The 21513-nt window shown below is 41.5% G+C and overlaps 1 protein-coding gene across 1 annotated transcript in view; it reads left to right on the forward strand.

Annotated features, from left to right (window-relative positions):
- Positions 1-21513, forward strand: part of NCKIPSD (NCK interacting protein with SH3 domain) — a 112808-nt gene that overhangs the window by 80874 nt on the left and 10421 nt on the right. Inside the window, exons 7-10 of the mRNA XM_063121358.1 lie at positions 2134-2220; positions 5397-5535; positions 18001-18081; positions 21145-21273. Of these exons, the coding sequence (XP_062977428.1) occupies positions 2134-2220; positions 5397-5535; positions 18001-18081; positions 21145-21273 (436 nt within the window). The remainder of the gene's footprint in view (positions 1-2133; positions 2221-5396; positions 5536-18000; positions 18082-21144; positions 21274-21513) is intronic.

Genomic DNA, 21513 nt, shown 5'->3' on the forward strand with positions numbered 1-21513 from the left:
TGCTTAATTACGCTATAGTGTTGTTTCTGAGGTTTTTTAAAAAAAATTAAAAAATGTTAGTACTTTCTGTTTTCTCATGATAACGCTGAGGTTCATATACTGGCCAGGATCCAAAGCGCTATGTTAGCAGTGTCTAAGAGCTTGAGCATGTCTCATGGAATTTTCTACTTTTGAATAGTAGACACCTTCTCCCCGCCACCCCCACGTCACATTACAAATTGCAAAGAAGCTTGCTATAAATTATGGCAAGCCTCTTTGCAATTTGTAATGTGTTCAAGAGGGAGGGAAAGCCCAAATTTGCTTTTGGCCAGTAGTTGAGCAGTTCTTTAGAGAATTCCTGCTGTAGGGCAGCAATATAAATGTAGTTAATAATAATAAATAATTCAGACTACCCATTCTAAGCCCAAATAATAACATCTTCCTTATCTTTACTACAGCATTTATACTTTTTATTTCCAACTTTTATTCCTATTTTCTCAACTAGTAAAAACTAGAGGTAGTAGCTTGAAGCTGCATCTGGGTGTCTTAAAACTGTTGCTTCAATATATTTAAGATTGATTCTCTCATTTCATAAGTATACAAACAGTACTATCAGTTAGATATTATCTGTTTAGTTATGCATCATGCACTTCACATTTTTAAAATATTTTTTTATTGATTTTTCAAATTTAACAATATATTAAATAATTTAACAACGTGAACAATTTGCATTCTTATAGAAGTAGTTTTAAGTTTGAGAAGAAATATCATGTGTTTATTCCCCCCCCCCCCAAATGCATGTCTATCTGGGGGAAATGCTCTCCCCCCCCCCCCCCCCAATCATGGTGTCAAACTTTCTGGAAATGTTACATCTCTGTTGCTATGAGAGATAGCCATGAGCAGTACCACACTGCAAAAAAATGTGTTGGTTCCACAAAATGTGAGATGGAACAGATTAAATTTTATCTCCAATTATCCTGCAATTTTTGGCAAATTTAAACACTTACCTAAAAATAAACCTGAGCATTAAGTACGCTGTGCATACCAAATCAATTAACCTGTTTAATTGGCTAATTGCATATAAACTTCCACTTGATGACAGATAAAAATAATTTTGTGTCTGCTTTTGTAAGTAAAGATGTGATTCTGTTCTTGTGATTTAAACTTGCATGTTATAAATACTTAAAAACAAGTGGTAAAAAATAAGAAATGTACTAGTTATTCCAAATTGCTGGAAAGGAGCTGGCTCCCACCCTAAATGGAATATTGTTATCCCTTAGGGGCTGTCTACATGCAGGGAAAGACCCACAGTGACTGTGGATCTGTGCCCCATCGGTTAAACAACACAGGCATAGGTTTGCAGCCATCTCTGGGCTTCCCCACGATGTTGCATTTTTAAAAAGTCTGGGATTTACCCCAACTTTTTCAAAAGGTGTGATGTTGCTGTGTAATGTTGTTCTGTGACCAACCCAGGGGTGGAGCCTGGCAGAAGGTGACCACCGATTGGTCGCCTTCCACTAGGAAGGGGGGGGCAGCTCCGGGACCCAGATGGCCGCCCAGAAACCTCGCGCTCCCTCCTTGGCATCAGGAGATGGAAAGCATGGCGCTGAGGAGGGAGGTGGCACAAAGCCAGTGCCATGAACACAGCCCCTTAATCTAACCTGCCTCAGGTGGGCAGTGTTAGAATAAAGCGGATAAGAATAGTAAAGATGATTTAACATTTTTTTCCAGTACACTCCAAGCGAGTAATACTGTTTATCTTTCATATGGCCCATGCTAATTTTAGATCCAATATTTTAAACAAGATGGCTATTTTTTTTAGATGTTTTGTTGTTGTGAGGCTGGCTGTGTAGTAGTCTGAAACAAGTTTTCCATTAACCGTTTATGGCTTTGTTTAACCTTTCAAGGGCTTATGTATGTAGTTTTCAGAAATTATATATGTATGTTGTTTGATCTATACATCGGTAAAACATGTATTTTTTTGCTCAGATGCTTGCTTTGATGCAGATGTATTTTCAGTGCTATTGGTTTATGTTTTGGAAATGGAAAGACCAGGATTTGGGATAGGTCTGTAGCTGTCTTCCTTGGTTACTGTCAAAGAAACAATCTTTTCTCGATATGCCAGAAAACTGATTTTTTCATCCTTGTTTCCAGACAGATGCAGATCCTGAAGTTTGCAAGAAGATGTGCCGGAAGAATGACTTTGAATCGGTTTTGTCCCTTGTTACATACTATCAGATGGTACGAGACTGCATTCAGTATTCTTTGTTCTAGAGCAGCAGAGCGTTGGGGCACATACATTTTTATTAAATCCTAAATCACTTTAATGCAACTCTTGTTCACATATGAAATCTGTTGGTTGAGAACGTTTTTAGACCAGAGTAAGTGAATAGGGGAGTACAAGAGTAAGAGACAGTGGCCATCAAGACCCTCTTCTCCCTGCTCCCCTCGACTTCTGCAGCATTTCATATTGTAGGAATATTTCCAAGCGGTGTCTCTAGCCAGTGAAATCAGTAGCCAGTGTGAAGGCAGCGCTATTCTGCAATACGATCAAGTGGCAAAAAGGTAGAAGCAGGGGAAGAAATGGGGAATCTGAGCTGGCCCAGTAAAACCAGAGAGCATAAGGTGTAAACGAATCCAATGAGATACACCACTGATTTCCACAATTTATTTTGGATTGACTACCTCCAGAAATGAGCGGGTGAAAACTTCTATCTGGGTCACAGACACGTTCTTCCATAGTAGAAATAAGGAATAAGTGAGTCCCTGCTACGAGTTTGAAAGATAAAGCTATCTGCCGTGTTCTGAAAAAGCTGCACTAAGGAATAGAGGTAGCAGCTTTGCTGTCTTCGGGAGGAAGGATTTCCAAGAATGCCCTGGGAATGTAGGCGGGCTGTTCCTGCGCTTCTCTTAATTGAGGCACATCTGTGCATTGGTAAACAGCGTTGAGTTGGAAATTAGGTTATGAAGAGACTTCCTTGGGACAAAGGAAGGAAATCGAGTATGCAAAGGAACATGTGGGAGTTTGCCTTTGGTGCCTACAAAAATACTACTATCCCCTTTTGAGGATGTGATGCTGCTATAGCAGTCTGGGCTAGATAACTACTCTCCTTAGTCTCTCCTCATGTCCGGTACCATAGCTGCCACAAGGGCTTCCTTTTGTTTCAACATTTCTTTATTAAGAATCCAGAGAATAGAATGCAGTCGAAGCTGGCAGTGTGAATGATAGACAACAGCAATTTTCAATTAATGGTTCTATCCTTAACCACATTCAGGAGTGAAGCAAAATAGGTATAAGGAGAAATTTAAGAATAAAAATATAACAGCAATATTACACATTTTAATACAATATCTAATATATAATATTAGATAGCAGTCAATGTCACTATATTGGCACTATGTATTGCATGGAAAGCATTGGACTGCTAGTTCATTGTTTTTTAAAATATTCTTTTAACACATTGGGCCTGTTCAAACAACACGCTGAGCCATGGTTAGGCCGCTAACCCCTTTTCAGCAGATGGTTAGTTTGTGTGTGTGTGTGTGTGTGTTTAAACCATGGTTATATAGCCACCATGGTTAGGAGTGGTTCACATGACACGCTAAGTCGTAATGTTTAGCTCAAAATGCTTAACCACTATGGCTTAGTATGTCATCTGAACAGGGTTGCTGTATGATATATTAGTTACTGTATTAAAATGCATAACATTGCTTTTATATTTATATTCTTCCAATTTTCCTTATGCCGGTTTTGCTTCAGTGTGAAAGTGTCAACCTACTTGCATGTGCAAGAATAGAAATGGTTTGTAGATGCATCACTCTGAGGGATCTGTTCCCTGTCAGTATGAACTAGAAGGCTTCTTTTGAGGAATGCTCTTGCATTCCTCAAAAGAAGATCCACCCAGAGTGCAGGACACGGAATGACGGGCTCAAGTTAAAGGAAGCCAGATTCCAGCTGGACATCAGGAAAAACTTCCTGACTGTTAGAGCAGTATGACAATGGAATCAGTTACCTAGGGAGGTTGTGGGCTCTCCCACACTAGAGGCATTCAAGAGGCAGCTGGACAACCATCTGTCAGGGATGCTTTAGGGTGGATTCCTGCATTGAGCAGGGGGTTGGACTCGATGGCCTTGTAGGCCCCTTCCAACTCTGCTATTCTATGATTCTATGATCCTCTCATCCCAAATAACGTCTTGCTAGTGTACTCCTTTTGCTGTTACCTTCTGTTGTGTGACTTGTGTTACAACAAATCAGCATAAACTCACTGGAAGATGATGATAAAAGGAAATTGTTCAGAGGAGGGCAACCAGGATGATCAAGGGTCTGGAAACAAAGCCCTATGAAGAGAGACTGAAAGAACTGGGCATGTTTAGCCTGGAGAAGAGAAGATTGAGGGGAGACATGATAGCACTCTTCAAATACTTAAAAGGTTGTCACACAGAGGAGGGCCAGGATCTCTTCTCGATCCTCCCAGAGTGCAGGACACGGAATAACAGGCTCAAGTTAAAGGAAGCCAGATTCCAGCTGGACATCAGGAAAAACTTCCTGACTGTTAGAGCAGTACGACAATGGAATCAGTTACCTAGGCAGGTTGTGGGCTCTCCCACACTAGAGGCCTTCAAGAGGCAGCTGGACGACCATCTGTCAAGGATGCTTTAGGGTGGATTCCTGCATTGAGCAGGGGATTGGACTCGATGGCCTTGTAGGCCCCTTCCAACTCTGCTGTTCTATGATTCTGTGATTCTATGAAATGCATAAAGCAGGAAAGAAGTATCCAGCACTGTGTTGCAGTAATGGACGGAGGGAAACTTTCTGTGGAAAAATTTCCAGTGCTTCATTTTTCCGTGGAAATGTTTCCGTTTCGTAAGTTCATTCATAAAAATGAATGAATGCCAATTCAGGTCGCACACACATACACCAGTTGCGGAAGTACTACTATTGCCCAGGTCAGCTACAGTGAGATGTCCTCTGAAGTATTTTGCTTTACATCTAGGTATCAAAATACTTTGAATGATTCTGGCACACAGATCATAAGTAATCGCTGAGGGAAATGGTGTGCTTCCGTAAATCACCTACTATCTCCAGCTGATGACAGTTTAGCAGCAAAGAGATATTTTGACAGTTTTCAGGTATTGAATATTATATCAGAAAGAAAAGGAAGAACAGTTGATTATGGAGAATAGGACAAGAAGAAGCAATGCTAAAATATTGGTATCACCATGTCTTGTATTCTAAAAGGCTGATTCCCATGCGGGTTCGCTCGCTTGAAACTACTATGATCAACACAGTTTTTATATGCTTTGCTGCTTTAACTAAATCTTCGGCTTTTCAAATTAACGTTACCTGTATCAAAAACAAATGATAATATTTGCAGTTGCCTGTGTTCTTTTCACTTAAAATACTTCCTCCTTTTTAGGAGCACAGAGTCCCATTACGGCTGCTGCTTCTGAAGTGTTTTGGAGCAATGTGCAACTTGGATGCTGCTATTATCTCTGCTCTGGTGAATTCTGTCTTGCCCATGGAGCTGGCACGGGACATGCAGACTCACACGCAAGGTGGGGCATGCTTATTTAATGGGTTTTGCTGCATCTCTGAAAGACCTCAAATTCTTTTTGCTGCTTGTCATGGATATGTCAAGGGATTGTGAGCTTTTTAAGGGTTGGCATTCAAAGTTGTTGCTGCAAGAATGAGAGTGGAAGTCAGTATCATCGAGTACTATTTGGTGGAACGCCAAAATACAAATTTAACTAATCAATAAATAACAGTAAATATTTGGACCATGGACTCATCTTTTGTTGCAAGAATCTCTGAGACAGATGGTAAGAAAAAGAATTTAAGATTTGCTACCAAGTCAAAGCAAATCAGTGTCAAGGCTGGAATTTGAATGGGAAGAGAGGTGAAATAGATCTGGAAGTATACCTGAACCCTTGATTAGTTAAGAACATCAGAAGAGCCATGTGGGATCAGACCAAAGATTCATCTAGTCCAGCATTCTGTTCACACAGTGGCCACCCAGCCACCCATGGGAAACCCACAAGCAGGATATGAGGGCAATAGTACCTTCCCAGTCATATTCCCTAGCAACTGGTATACATAGGCATACTGTCTCTGGTACTGGAGTTAGCACATAGCCATCAGGACTAGTAGCCGCCGTTGATAGCTTTCTCTACCCACAAAGTTCCTTGGATGTTGCTACATTCTTGGGAGGCCTGTTGTAAGCTGAGGGTGTAGCCCAGGGTTGCCAGAGATGACCCAACAGTTCTGTTTGGCTGTAATCTGATACTCGCTTCCCTGGGAGTAGCTCACATTGAACTCGATGGGGCTTTCTTCCAAGTAGTCATGTTTAGGATTGCAATGTTCACAAGTTTGGGTTTGGGCTAGCATTTTGTAAGCATCTCCTGAATTCCTGATTGGGTAAGGTACTGGTGTAAGGGCTTAGACCAGCCCGCCGGATCTGTTTGACTGCAACTCCCATTAGTATGGCTAGGAACCATGGGAGTTGCATTCTAACACATCTGGAAGGTATCTCGTTGGGGAAGGCTGCCTTCTGGGTTTACTTATTTAGGTTTAAAGAATCATTTGAGTAGTTGCTTATCTCCAGTTGACCAGCTAAACTCTGCAAGTCTGAGCATTTGGAGCAAGTCCTGTGAATTTGGCCCCAGGGGTGTTCGTTTCAAGCTGTGGTTGAATTTTGTTTTTTAATGCCAAGTTCAGTTTCAGGCTTTTGGGTTGACCTGGGTTTCTTGAAATGCATGAGTCCTAGAGAAATTGTAAGTGCCTAAGGGTGAAATCCTGTGCATGTTTAGATAGGGGGGAAAGTTCTACAGCTCCCATTGTGGCTGGCTGGGGAATAATAGGAATTGTATGACTTTTTTTGGTCAGTGCATTCACAGGATTGCGCCCTAAAAAGATGAAAGCTAGGGTGAGTTTAGGAACTGTCCATGAAAACTTTTGAGGAATCAAACCTTGCCGATAATTTTATAAGGGGAATGTATATTTATCTAAGGGGGTGAGGGTAGTACTTTGTGCTTTGATGGAGATAGGAGGAAAGGGTGAAATGATTAATGTGGCTGTGGTTTAGAAAAATGGGGATTTCTCAGGTCTGGCCAATTTAAAAAAAGGGGGGCAGGATTTTGGTGTAGGGTAGCCAAAGGTCGTGCCAGATCCGGTTCTCTGGGGTGACCTCATGTGGGACTTCAACTTTGAAGGCATGTTTCTGAAGCAGAAAAGGATTGGAAGTGAAGTGCCTTCATTAGGCAGATAATTTTTTATTAAATAGGTTTAGGAGAGCTCGCCAGTTCTGCTCTTCGATATATAAAATATGCAGCAGCCTGAATAAATTAACTCTGCAGTTTGTTTGTTTTTGTTGCCAATTGCTGATTTAGGTCTCTTGGCTTTCTAACACTTCTCTGGCTTTGACGGGCAACGCGTGCGTATCTTGGAGAAAGAAGCCCATGGCGTTTTTCTAGCAGGTTGCATCTGCAGTCCTTCCAGCACTGGCATTCTGCTGCTGAACATGTGTTTGTTGGCAATTAAGGAAGAAATGGAATGGCTGGGCAAATTCGTTGTACTCATATTAGTCATGGTTTCCGTTATTTCCATCTAGTACACTGGCACAAAAGAGGATTAAAAAATCTTATTTTAAATAAATGAAATCAAAACCAGATTTTAACTGCACATTTATTTTAGTTAACAAAAACTAAAGGTTCTTGTTAAACCTGAAAAAATAACCTGACTTAATCTGAAACCTGAATTATACAAGCATACACGTTAAAATCTATACTCATAACCTGTGAAAACTGAATCCATGACTCTCTGTCAAATTTATGTAGGCATAATCTCTTTTTCTATATAAAAGAATGACCCAGGGCAAAAATGTGGCTTTTGAAGCCAGGCGTTATAAATGAAGCATTATTATTGCTCGGTGTCTTGATATGTGTAAAGAGAGAGCCAAGCAGAAATCTTTAATTCCACAATTGCTTCCCTTTATGTCTCTAAACTAATATAAATTCTGTAGAGCAAAGGGCATATAGGCTAGATAGTTTTGGATTAAGCTATGGTAGTAGCATAAAGGTTGTGTTTAGCTGCAATTGCAAACCAATATATTTTTAATTATAGCAACAAATTAGTATGCATTCTTCTTCAGGAAGTATATGAATTAGAAAATTGGAAACATGATTGAAATCAGTGATTTAAATTGCCCCTTTTTCTTGGTAATTTAAATCACTTTGATTTAAATCAATCCACCCTGACTAGTGACACTGTTGTGGGTCCTCAGCATGTAAACTATTGCTTAGCTTTTCTCTCTCTCTCTCTCTCTCTCTCTCTCTCTCTCTCTCTCCCCCTCTCTCCCACCACCTCTTTATATATATATATATATATTCATTGAATGCATCATCTGGATACTGACTCTTTACAGCCGATATTGTAAATGTTCGAGTTGAGAATTGGCCCAGGAAACCAATACATGGTTTTACATCTGTAGTGTAGTTGTCCACTAGATTTGTTCAAATTAGTTTGAATTATCTGAAATAATTAAAAAACCTTTTTTTTAAAAAAAGATTTAAAATATAATTAGATGTAATGGAAAGATGTTGAAGCACATTTCCTGCATCAAACCGCTCTTCCATATTAGGGCAAGGCCTTTGAGAAGTTAGCTGTACATTTAAGGTATCCTCCTCTATATAGATCTGAGCTATTGGTCTAAAGTGAGGTTTGCGGTCAGATGGTCATTCCAAGGCTGCTGCTAAAGGATTTGATAGTATGGTCACCTTAATCCAGAGTTTAAGGGTTCTTTTTCATACTCATAGCAAATACTCATAGCAAATGTTGAAAACGAGTCCTGCATGTCATAAAAATAGTCTTTTATTAGCCTCTGTTTTATTTTATTTATATTTTTCTGGAAATGGCAAAGGGTGGAAAACCATGTTGGGATATAGGGTGGCATACCAGGATTTGGCAACTGGTATTAGCCAAGAGGCTCACTCATCACAGTAGATGAATCGTTCATGAAATATCATTTCTGCGGTTTTCATTCTTGACCTTTTAAAATAAAAACAACCAATTGCATAGCAGTTGTTCCAGAGAGGTGTAATGCCTTTCCCAACCTGGTTCCCTCTGGATGTTTTACACTTCAGTTCTCAGAAGACCCGGGCAGCATGGTGAATAGAATGGAATGATGGGCATTGTAGTCTCTTATTGCTTTTTCTCCCCTAAGAAGACATGGATGCATATTTACCAAATGGGCACAGTGTAGTTGTGGCCATGAGTGGCACTTCTATGTAAAATGCAAAGAGATCTGTCTAATCGGCCCACCTAGCTGCTTTCTTTTGTTCTTTAAGAACAAAACTTCTGGAGGGAAACCTTCCAGGAGAAAACATCATTTTGGGGTTGTCCCTGGGTGCTTGGGAACTGGATTTATAGGTGTGGTGTGGTGTAGTGGCTAAAGTGTTGGACTGGGAGTCGGGAGATCTGGGTTCTAGTCCCCACTCAGCCATGGAAACCCACTGGGTGACTTTGGGCTAGTCACAGACTCTCAGCCCAACCTACCTCACAGGGTTGTTGTTGTTAGGATAGCATGGAGAGGAGGAGGAGGGTTATGTACACTGCCATGGGTTCCTTGGAGGAAAAAAGGCTGGATATAAATGCAATAATAAATAAAAATAAATAAATACAAATTCATATGGCAGTAAAGATGGCCTTTCCCCATGGAAGCAGCAAGTTATGAGAGAGAGCATTAATTAAAGCCAAGAGAAGTCCAGGCTAGGCTAGACGACAGGAATGTTCTATGCTTGACCACAAGCAACTCTAAGCCCTGCTGAGTTGCAAGAGGATGGGAGGGAATATTGAGCAGTAGGTTATCTGTATGCAGATGAACAAGATTGACCTTCCCTTGAATTAAAAAAATAACTGGCAGCCGCACATAGCACAAACGACGTAGGAAAACAAAGTGTGCAGTTGAGCGGCTTGAGCTGGTGGACTCCAGAGTGCTACTACACTCTGTAGTGCACTTTTCCTCTGCCCTGCTTGCCATGCAGAGACAGTCTTCTATGCACACGCACTTTGAGTTTTGTTATGCTTACATACGCAAGAGCTTTCTTTTTAGCACAGCAGTTTATTGACCGTCTGCAGTGTCTGAAGTGTTAGTGTTTTTATCTTTGGCATGCAAAAGTCTCCATAGGCTGCCTTGTTCTGTAGTTAAGATGGTAATACTTGAAGATGGGGTTGTTCACTTGAGCAGGAAGCTTGTCCCTATTTCATAATTAATCCTAGCTTTCTGCCATCCAGCAACAACCTTTCCATCACTGATTTATAAGTTTGTCTCCAGGCAAATGTGTTTATGCTATATTCAATGCTTCTCTCAAAGGGATTGCTTTTTTCATCCATCACTTGGATATTCAGAGTTTATCTGGATGTTCTTTTAAGCCTCTACAGCAGACGTTCTCACCAGGTGTTCTCCAGATGTTTTGGGTGACAACTCCCAGCATTCCTGACTATTGGCCATGCTGGTTGGGGCCTGATGGAAGCAGAAGTACAAAATATCTGGAGGGCACCAGGTTGAGGAAGGCTTCTCAGGATTGCCTGTCAGGCAGCCAGAGGAGGTTTCTGGTGGCTCCTTTGCCTCCCTTTCCCTCCCTCCGCCCCCCCAGCCTACCCCACAAGAGCTGTGTGTTAGTACCTGCATAACTTCACCCTCCAGTTTAGCTCACAGAAAATGTGCAGATCAGCTTCTCCTTTTGGTTGTGCTGAGCTTCTCCTTGATGATCTCACAATACAAAACTCCATCCCTTTGGAATCCACATCTGCTTTCCAGTTGGCATTAACTATTGTGTACTTGCACTATACCAGCCAGTGTGGTGTAGTGGCTAAAGTGTTGGACTGGGAGTCGGGAGATCCGGGTTCTAGTCCCCACTCAGCCCAACCCACCTCACAGGGTGGTTGTTGTTAGGATAAAATGGAGAGGAGGAGGATTATGTACGCTGCCTTGGGTTTCTTGGAGGAAAAAAGGCAGGATATAAATGCAATAATAAATAAATAAATTTATTATTACTTATTATCCTGCTTTTTGATTCTTGGCAATTCCAAAATGCAATACAACAAGTTTCTGGAAGAGGGAAACATAAGCTTAGATTATGAATGTAACACACTTTCATTTGTCTGATTCATCTTCTGGAAAGGGATGTCTGCCCCTTGTCACATTTACTTCCAGTTTGAGCCTCCCCCTCCCTCTCTCAAGAGAATCAATCTTCTTGCATATACACTATTGCTCATGTGTTAGCAGTGGCAGACTTTGACAGGCACGTGTTTTCTCGACAGCGAGAAAGTACCTGGTGCATAAGCACCTTGGTTCGTGTCATTCGGCAGTTCGTTTGGAATAGCAGCTCAAAAGGAAACAGGACTGTAATCACTGAAGATGATGGAGAAGTGGCAAGGGGTGGTATTTTCTTTGCCACCCCTTTCATTGCAGGCTTTCTCTCTCTTTCTAGGGGCCATTTAGTCACATTGGGCTTGGATTATTATTTTTCTGCTGCTGTCACAGAACTGTAAACAGAATCTCTCATGAAAAATGACCTTGAGTGTTGAGGTGATAGAAGCTTATTTTGGTGCCAGGAACTTGGGAATCGAGGCTGATCCATCTTCTGATAGACTGCAGAGTATCTAATCCTTTTTGCGGATGGCAGAGACCAGAGCAGTCCATGCCAGCTCTCAGGCAACTAGGGATTGTTGTCAAGCCAAAAGCACGCATTCTGTCGGCTCCTGCCTGATGTTAAAGAGGAACACTGGAGGCTAAAACTCTCTGCATGGATTCTGGATGCTTTTGATGAAATAATACTCCCCCCATGTGTCAACGCAGGCACCTTGGCTGCTGTCCAGCTTTTGGGGGTAGATGCATTTGCCCCCAGAGAGTCTGTCATGCTTGTGGCCTGTTAATCTTTTCAACATGGTGTTTTTTCATATATTTTTAAGGCAGCTTATTATAGGACACAGCAAGGCAGAATTAACTAGAACAATTCTGTTACAATCCACTCTATAATCACCTGCCCCAAGTTACTGTGGAATATACACACAACTCTGCTGTCAGTTCTGCTTTCTTGAGCCTCAATCTTCCCATCCTTCCAAAGTCATAATCTTCCTTTGCTGCATTTATGGTCCAGAGGATTGGCTTTGTGGTTAAGTTCAAACAATGTCGAAGTGAACTCAAAACTGTGGGAAATGCAGTTTTCAGGCACCTCTGCCCTTCATAAGCTGGCCACAGCAGTGTGTATATTGTTGGGCATCAGCAGAGTCCCCTTAGTGAATTCCACTACTGTATCTTCAAAATGAATGGGGTTGATTGTTCTATTGTTGTTTTTTAAATGCTTCCTATAACTATTGGTAACCCCTCATTTTTTCCTCTGTTGTCCATGGTACAAAGAGAATCTGTTGCATCTCAGAGATGCCTGCTAAAAACACACCATTTAGCCAGGACTGAAAGGAAAATAACTAGGCACGTGGAACGTATCTTGTGACTTGGTAGTTAATGAATTTAATACTCAGGGAATAATTACATTTGCTTACAGGCTGCATGCCTTTTCAAGATCTAGCATTCCAGATGGATTTCTTCCACATCTTTAATTGCCCTTGTTCATCCTTTCCCTCTTCAGCAAGTAATGGCTTACTGGATAAAACATTTTAACCCAGCAGCAGCCTACAAACAATTTGCTCAGTATATTTTGTTCCTGAGTTGTCTAATATTGAAAGCAACATGCCTGAAAACTTAGAGCCGAGAAGAGTGGCCTCTTTTAGTCTGGGAGGGAGGGATTCCTCACAGCCAAGCTGTTTGGTGCCAGGAGCCCAGCTTGATCCATTGTTGCTAAGCTCACGCAGCTTAATCAGGGAAGCTGAGACTCCTTAAGAAGAGCCCTGCTGGATCAGACCAAGGGTCCATCTAGTCCAGCACTCCGTTCACACTGGGGCCAACTGGATGCCCATGGGAAACCCACAATCAGGACTTGAGGCAACAACACCTGACAATCCATGTTCTCCAGCAACTGATTTACATAAGCTTGTCGCCTCTGCTAGTGGAGGTAGCACATAGCCATCAGGACTAGTAGCCATCTTACAAAAAAGTGTGTCTGTCCACACAGAGAATAGTATTTCATAGAATCATAGAATAGTAGAGTTGGAAGGGGCCTACAAGGCCATCGAGTCCGACCCCCTGCTCAATGCAGGAATCTACCCTAAAGCATCCCTGACAGATGGCTGTCCGGCTGCCTCTTGAATGCCTCTAGTGTGGGAGAGCCCACAACCTCCCTAGATAATTGGTTCCATTGTTGTACTGCTCTAAAAGTCATGAAGTTTTTCCTGATGTCCAGCCGGAATCTGGCTTCCTGTAACTTGAGCCCATTATTCCATGTCCTGCATGTCCTGCACTCTGGGAGGATCGAGAAGAGATCCTGGCCCTCCTCTGTGTGACAACCTTTCAAGTATTTGAAGAGTGCCATCATGTCTCCCTTCAATTCTCTCTTCTCCAGGCTAAACATGCCCAGTTCTTTCAGTCTCTCCTCATAGGGCTTTGTTTCCAGACCCCTGATCATCCTCATTGCCCTCCTCTGAACATGCTCCAGCTTGTCTACATCCTTCTTGAAGTGTGGTGCCCAGAACTGGATGCAGTACTCAAGAGTCTCAGCTTCCCTAAGTTTTCAGGCATGTTGCTTATTCAATCTCATGGCCTCCAATATCATCTGTACGCCGATGATACACAACTATATCTGTCATCTCCGGAACTTTCTCCTGATGTTCACGATCGTATCTCGGCATGTCTTTCAGATATCTCAGCTTGGCTGCTTCATCGTCGCTTGAAGCTTAACATGGCAAAGACTGAATTGCTTGTTTTTCCTCCTAAACCTTCTCCTCATCTCTCATTCTCTCTTACTGTCAATGATGTTACGCTTACTCCGGTCAAGGAAGCTCGTAGCCTTGGCTTTATCTTCGACTCCTCGCTCTCCTTTATTCCTCATATTGAGGCAGTAGCTAAATCTTGTCGATTTTTCCTGTATAATATTGCCAGGATTCGATCATTTTTGTCTGTCTCTTCTGCCAAGACGCTTGTTCATGCACTGGTTATTTCACGGTTGGACTACTGCAACCTTCTTCTCTCTGGCCTTCCTTCTTCTCACATCAGTCCGTTGGTTTCTGTTCACCACTCTGCCGCAAAGATCATCTTCTTGGCTCGCCGCTCCGACCATGTTACTCCGCTTCTGAAATCTCTTCATTGGCTTCCAATTCACTTCAGAATCCAATATAAACTTCTCCTGTTAACCTTCAAAGCTTTTCACGGTCTAGCTCCTTCCTATCTCTCCTCTCTCATCTCACACTATTGCCCCACTCGTGCTCTTCGCTCCTCTGATGCCATGTTTCTCGCCTGCCCAAGGGCCTCTACTTCCCTTGCTCGGCTTCGTCCATTTTCGTCTGCTTCCCCTTACGCCTGGAACGCTCTTCCAGAACATTTGAGAACTACAAGTTCAACCACAGCTTTTAAAGCTCAACTAAAAACTTTTCTTTTTCCTAAAGCTTTTAAAACTTGATGTTGTGCAGACTTCTACTGTTACTTTCTACTGTTAGTTTTTCCCTACCCAGTGCCTGCTTACCCTACCCTGTACCTGTTTGCATTCTCTTCCCCTCCTTATTGTTTTACTATGATTTTATTAGATTGTAAGCCTATGCGACAGGGTCTTGCTATTTACTGTTTTACTCTGTACAGCACCATGTACATTGATGGTGCTATATAAATAAATAATAATAATAATAATAATAATAATAAGATGAGGCCTAACCAGTGCTGAATAGAGGGGAACCAGTACCTCGTGTGATTTGGAAGCTATAGTTCTATTAATGCAGCCCAAAATAGCATTTGTTTTTTTTGCAGCTGCATCACACTGTTGGCTCATATTCAGCTTGTGATCTGCAACAAGCATCACTCTTCTTTTTGTTTGTGTTGTGGTGGTTTTTATTGTTTAAAACCAATCCTAAATATGTATTTTTAATTTGTAAGCCATGTTATGTTTTATCATAGAAAGATGGGGTAGAAATGCTGAAATAATGCACATTGTCAGAACATTTATCCTCTTCCCCACCGCTGGCCTGTTTCTGTACCTCCCTTCAAGCTCTTTGGTGCTTTCCCAAGCAGCTGGACACACAATATCCATCAGCTGGCAGAATCTGGAACACGCCTTAAGGGGTTTCCCTCTGATAATGCATCCACCTATACAAAAGCAAAGGGGAAGGGTGCATCTGAATCACGGGAGCCCTCTGCCCTGTACTGGAGCTTCAGGGTAACCTGGGCCCAATCCTGTCGCAGATTGTAATGTTCATCTGCTTCCATGGCAGGGGGAGCCAAGGAAGGGGGAACGGTTGTGTCAGGTCAGAGCTTTGGCCCGCCTAGGAAATAAAAGGAGGTGCTGGAAGAGAAATGGACAAATCCACGCTTCTGAGGCCAAGTACTTCTCAGCTAATCATCTCGTAAAATACATAACCCGAGTGCTAGCCCATATAGAAATGGCCTAACTTTTATTGGGTTGTTCATCCCTGCATATAACATCTAGGCTTTGTAAATCCCTCCATGCTTTAATTATCTGTTGTAAATAGTACAGAGTGTGTTACATTATGACCATATGCCCCTGTCACGTGGCTTTTCATATATAAAACCCCTGTTGGAACATGCCAACTAATTAAGATTCAGGAAAGGCAGTGGCTGTGATTCTGCAGAGCGTTCATGTATAGACGCTGCCGGTGGAAATTTTGCTGTACTAGCAGGCTGTGGGACAGATTGATGCATGAGATACAAATGTGCACTGGAAAGGAAGGGAAAATGCACACCTGGAATGTTTCCGAATCTCAGATGACTCGTAACCAAACTTAGCCATGCTGATCTATGGAAAAGAAATATGTTCTACAGGAAAGTCAGTAATCGAAATCTGAAATATTATTTAAAGAGAAAAGCTTTTTTTCATCAAAAAATATTTTTTATTATTAGCTTGCTTTTCTTGCCATTTGGAACTAAAAAAAAGCACCAAAAAAACCCAAATCAATCAGAACAGAATAAAACTATTTATTTATTTGTATATAGTAAAATCTCTAAGCAGTTTACATAATTTTTTTTAAAAAAAAGCACAGTTAAAATACATATCAACTTTCAACAACAAATGTAAAGTTAAAAGAAGGAAAGAGAGTAAAACAGCAGCACCTGAATGATCAATTATAACATGACAGCAATCAGAAAAATTAGCAAAGAAATACTTGGCCCTCTCATCAGCAGATAATAATAATAATAATAATAATAATAATAATAATAATAATAATTCAATCCCTGTAAGCTCAGCCCCTGTGAGAAAGCATATAATGACGGGGCTATTCGGGCCATGTTACTGAATGGGCTCCTCTTACATGTAGAGACTTGCACTACAAGACACATGTTCATCATTAGTTTGTCTTTGGCAAAGAGCTGAGCCTCAAACGATCCACACACACGCACAAGGCTTCAAAACCAACGGGGAATATATTTATTAAAGAAGCACAAATTAAAATATACAGTTATTACTTTTGAGGAAAGCAAAATGTGATAGAGCAGTTGCATATACATACAGAGTAAACCATTAAAAGGCTGCAACAAGAACCTGTATTGTTGAGACAGTACCTTTAGCACCACAACTGAAATGATCCTGCTCCTTGCTCCCACCGGTCGCATTTCAGTCTGTAAGGAGACGCTGAGCAGGACCTTGGACGTTGAACAGAGTGCAAAGGAAAGGGAAAATGCCGTCCTTAAGGTACCCAGACCTCAAGCTGTTCAAGGCTTTAGATTTGCACCTTGATTTGGGACTAGAAATAGATATGCAACCAGCCCAGTTACGCAGCTATGCAACCAGTCCAGTTAATCTCTGCCCAGCCAGCAAGCTGCTGCCCAAATAGTTCTCCTGTATTTGCAATTAGACTAATGTGTGGTGTAAAATGGTTTGTAAACTTCAATATACTGACCTACCTGTCCAGACAACCCCAGGCAACCTCCTGGGCAATGGCATTCTGAACTAACTGAAGACTTTAGGTGCTTTGGAAGGTTAGCTCTATGTCAATTGTGTTACAGTAGGTCAGTCTGAATGATGCAAAAGCATGTGTGACCACAGCCAGGTATAAGGGTGTAACTGACTTAACACAGCATATGCTGGTGTGAAGCACTCCTAGTCATTTTCACTGCCTTAATCTGGCCCTGCTTTTCCAAATTTTTATCCGAAATATAAAAATTTAAAAATGTTCAAAACAACTTTCAATCAAACTTGAACAACGTTCAACGTTTCAGATCCGGAGATCCTTTGTCAGTTGCTGTACAATGAAATAAATTACTTTTAGAAGTAATTATAAACTTAAAACCTTCTAGATATTTTTTACAAAACCGCAGTGGTGTTCATTCTGTCTCCATCAGCAGATTTAGCACAGCATATGCTGGTGCAAAGCACTCTTAGTCATTTTCACTGCCTTAATCTGGCCCTGCTTTTCCATACTCAGTAGTAATTTACTCCTATAAGTCATTTCCTTAGACAGTAGTAGCCTGGAACATAGGGAATGATCTAATAAGCCTGTGCTCACAAAGAAATGTCTGTAACAGAACTGGGGATTCTGAACAATTCTCTTTAAATTGCTATACGTGATGAATATTTTGACAAGGTTTCCTTGTGGTTGGTGGTGTCACATATAGAGATAAAGATATGTGCTCAAGAGCTGACATAGGCAGGAAGTCCAAATGTACTTAACAGTTATATTCAGAACTGTTGCACTTACTGTAAAAACCACTTCCCAATCATTGGTGGGTTATTTCAATGTCACAGAAATTTGCCCAAGAGAAAGGGCCGGTAGGCCAAATTCCACTGTGGACATAGGACTGCTCTTTCCTGTAGGTAGTTGTTCAAGACACTTGCCACAGCTACATCATGTGACAGTGTACTATGTTGATGTTATAACTAAACCAGTGGGTTTCTTTTTTATTCCAGACCATCAGAAGATGTGCTACTCTGCCTTGGTGCTGGCTATGATATTCTGTATGGGAGAACCGCTGCCATATCATCACTATGGTGAGAATAATCTCCAGGAAGAACAAGTAGATGGCAAGATACCAGTGCGTAGGAGATTTCCACAATCTCTTCACCTATAATTAAGAAGAGACAGCTTGATGAGAGACTGGTCTCTTCAGTGTGGGAAATGGGTACTCAGAATGCTTATGGGTGGAGAACTGGAAGGAGTCCAGACAAGTGATATTTTGCCTATTGTTCTCTTCTGAAAAGACGGCTGAATTCAACTTCCCTGAGACCAGCCGGGTCATCTGCTGGAGTATTGCCAGATCCCTTACTAGCAGTGAGATTGCTCTAGATCTTCCTTCAATTACCTCCATAGTCTACCAGAATCCCAGTCCTAGCAACAACTACATTCCATTATAAAGCCGTTTAAAAGCAAAGATTTTGCAAGCCAGAGGTTTCTGTTTCAAGTTCTGCATGTAGGATTTGGAAATTTCTAGAACAGGATGTCCAATAGCAGTGGATCCCTGTGTTGCTTGTATTTTGATTGTTTTACATTGCATCTGAAATGCTCTGAAATATGCCATCAAGGGAATCGTGGTTATGGGGTGGCATAGAAGTGCCATAAATGAAACAACAAAATCCTAATTTAGCATTAGTCTTAAAAGCAGCTGTTCATTTATTGTATGTTATAGATATCCAAAGATCACAATTGATTCCGAGTCCCTTTGGACAAGACAGAAGGCAGGCGAGTAATTAAGCAGAGGGCAACATTCCAATCAGAAACCTGTGGTCTCTAGGGTCAGACTAGACACAGCAATACAAGATCTGTGAACAGATTTTCTCTGTGTTTTTCAAAGCTGAAAGCAATCATGAAGTCACAGTAGTTGGAAAGGAAGAGCCAACCCATCTTCCCCAGCACAGTTTACCTGATGCAGATTGCTTTGCCCTACCAAAGGCAAATGGCAGCTTTGGGAGAGCAATTTTTCATTGTAGAAATGGTGCAAGGTGAAAAAGTTGAACCACCCTCCCACAGTGCGGTGGCCCAGATCCAAATCCCCCCAATGGCTGGTATTACCTTGGAGAGGGGGGGGGGAGATTAAAAAAAAAAAGAATTTATAAACCACCCTTCATCCTTACAAATATCATGGAATGTGCAATAAATAGTTATATAAACAGAAAATACAATTCAAAAGATGAAATATAATAATTGAGAGGTAGCTAACATAAATCAAAACTTCTGAATTTAAAATGTACAGGCAAACAATAGTTTTAATCTGGTGCCGGAAGGATTGCAATGCTGGCGCCAGGCGTATCTCTAAAAGGAAATCCAGACATAATGGATTTCCTGTTGTATCATCTAGTTTGACCCTCAGTTACTGAACTTTGTGCATTTCGCAAAGATTTTGCATCTATTAATATGGATGCAGTGTGATCCATTTAATACACATCAAGTACAAAACTCCTGGCTCTAGCCAACTGGGTATTTTAACCTTGAGTGGAGACTATATTGCTGTCTGACTTGCAGCGCAAACCTACACGTGTTTATTCAGAAATAAGTCTTGACTGTTTTCAGTGGGGCTTACGCCCTAATAAGTATGTTTAGGATGGCCATCTGAACTAGATTTCTCACACTCCAAATAACAATTAACATGACCGTAAATGGTCTGACCATTACCACAGACCCAAATGTACACAAAAGATCCTCCAAAGATGTCTTGAAACTCTTTGATATTATCATACTAATGTGCAGCTCTGAAGTTGCCTCTCTTTAAAAAAAATGCTTGCTGTGCCGATGTAGTTCTCTATATAGAATCCCCAGTTTAACTTCTGGTAATCTAGTGGAGAATGGTTTGCACTGGCTTAATTAGACTTGACTCAATGGCCCCATTCAGAAGACACCTTAAACCATGGCTTTAACCTCAGTGGTTAAGCCAGAAAGCTGAGCTGTGTTCAGAAGACACCTTAAACCACGGCTTTAACCATGGTGAATAAAGCAAAAGGCCTTATTCACTGTGGTTAAAGGCATGTTTAAGGTGTCTTCTGAACATGGCCTGGCTTTCTGGCTTAACCACCATGGTTAAAGCTATGGTTTAAGGCCTGGTTTTGAACGGGCCCAAAATTAGCTCAAGCTCAGGAAGCTGTACAATGACAAAATACATTAAGAGCAACCAAAAGTCTGAATTTTTTAGGGCATTGTTCCTGCTGCTGCTGCTGTTCTGTTTACTTTTGTGGGGGAGGGAATCTGTGTTTCTTTTCTTTGGTGTGAACCTAACAATTATGTTCTTCAGGTGGTCGTATTTGCATGGGATTTAGAGCTTTCCTAATAGATACATCAAACAATAATTAGCGGCTAATGGTTAGGATTAATTTCTACTAGACAAACAATTGCAGGGTAGGAAAATAAATCTAATCCAGCCCATGACGCTCTTTTGCAGAGGATTGCTTACAGGTGTACCGATAAGGTTCAAGGAAAAGTCTGCTGCTCAGCCCACACTATAGGTTTGGTGGCTGCCCTGGAACTGCGAATGCAGATATCTGCTGAATACCAGCAAAGCAACAGGGAAAGAGATCAGTCTGTGGAGTGGGGTGGGGGTGGGGTGATAGCTTTCTTCACCTTCCCTCTCCCTGAGTTCTTTCCCTCTCAACATGTCAGATATGGGGCTGGAAGAGAAAATCAGCCCTCCTAGGCCTGCCGTTTCTCCTACAAACTGTGCATTCCCCACCCCACCCCCACTTTGCAGCTGTTCAGTAGAGACCCCAGTTCATCGTCATTATTTTATTGTATATTATTTATTTATTGTCGTAACAATGTTCTCTGGGCAGATGACAAATGGTTAAAAGGATAAAATACAACACGAATAGTTAAAAGAATACACTACCATACAATACAAAAATACTAATAGCACAGGATATATAAGAACAACCATAAAATCTAAAATAAAAAAGGTTCTCTGTTAGACCCAAGCCTGCAACTAAACTAAACTACAGACAAGATGCTAACCAGATCTGCAAAATCAGTGGCTACACTTAAGCTTCCTTTTTCTCCTCACGCTGGAGATTAATCCAGTCCACTGAGGAGAAAAACTACCATTTCTAAAAAATGCTTTTTCTTTTGCACAGAGCACCTCAATTCCCAGTTTGTCCAGTTCCTATTCGATGTGATTGAAGACGGGTTGCCCTCCGATACCACAGAACAGCTGCCTGACCTGTTCATTAATGTTCTTCTGGCATTTAATCTTCACATTCCAGGTCAGTAACGCTGCTTCCCCTGACTGAGGCGATAACCAAGATTTGCAATCGGCTGCAGACGTTCTGTCACTGTACCATGTTACGTTGCAAACGGCCTGATGCATGGTTGGGGGTGGGCAAAATGCAGGTTGGAATAGGGCACTTGTCCCACTCTGGAGCTGAAAGGGATGGGGTGGGTGGGAATTCTATGGAGCAGGTTCACTGCTGAAAGCATGAGGCCAGTGGGCATTGAGGGAGGCT

The sequence above is a fragment of the Elgaria multicarinata genome, chromosome 3, assembly GCF_023053635.1.
Source record: "Elgaria multicarinata webbii isolate HBS135686 ecotype San Diego chromosome 3, rElgMul1.1.pri, whole genome shotgun sequence".
NCBI classification, from domain to species: Eukaryota; Metazoa; Chordata; class Lepidosauria; order Squamata; family Anguidae; genus Elgaria; species Elgaria multicarinata.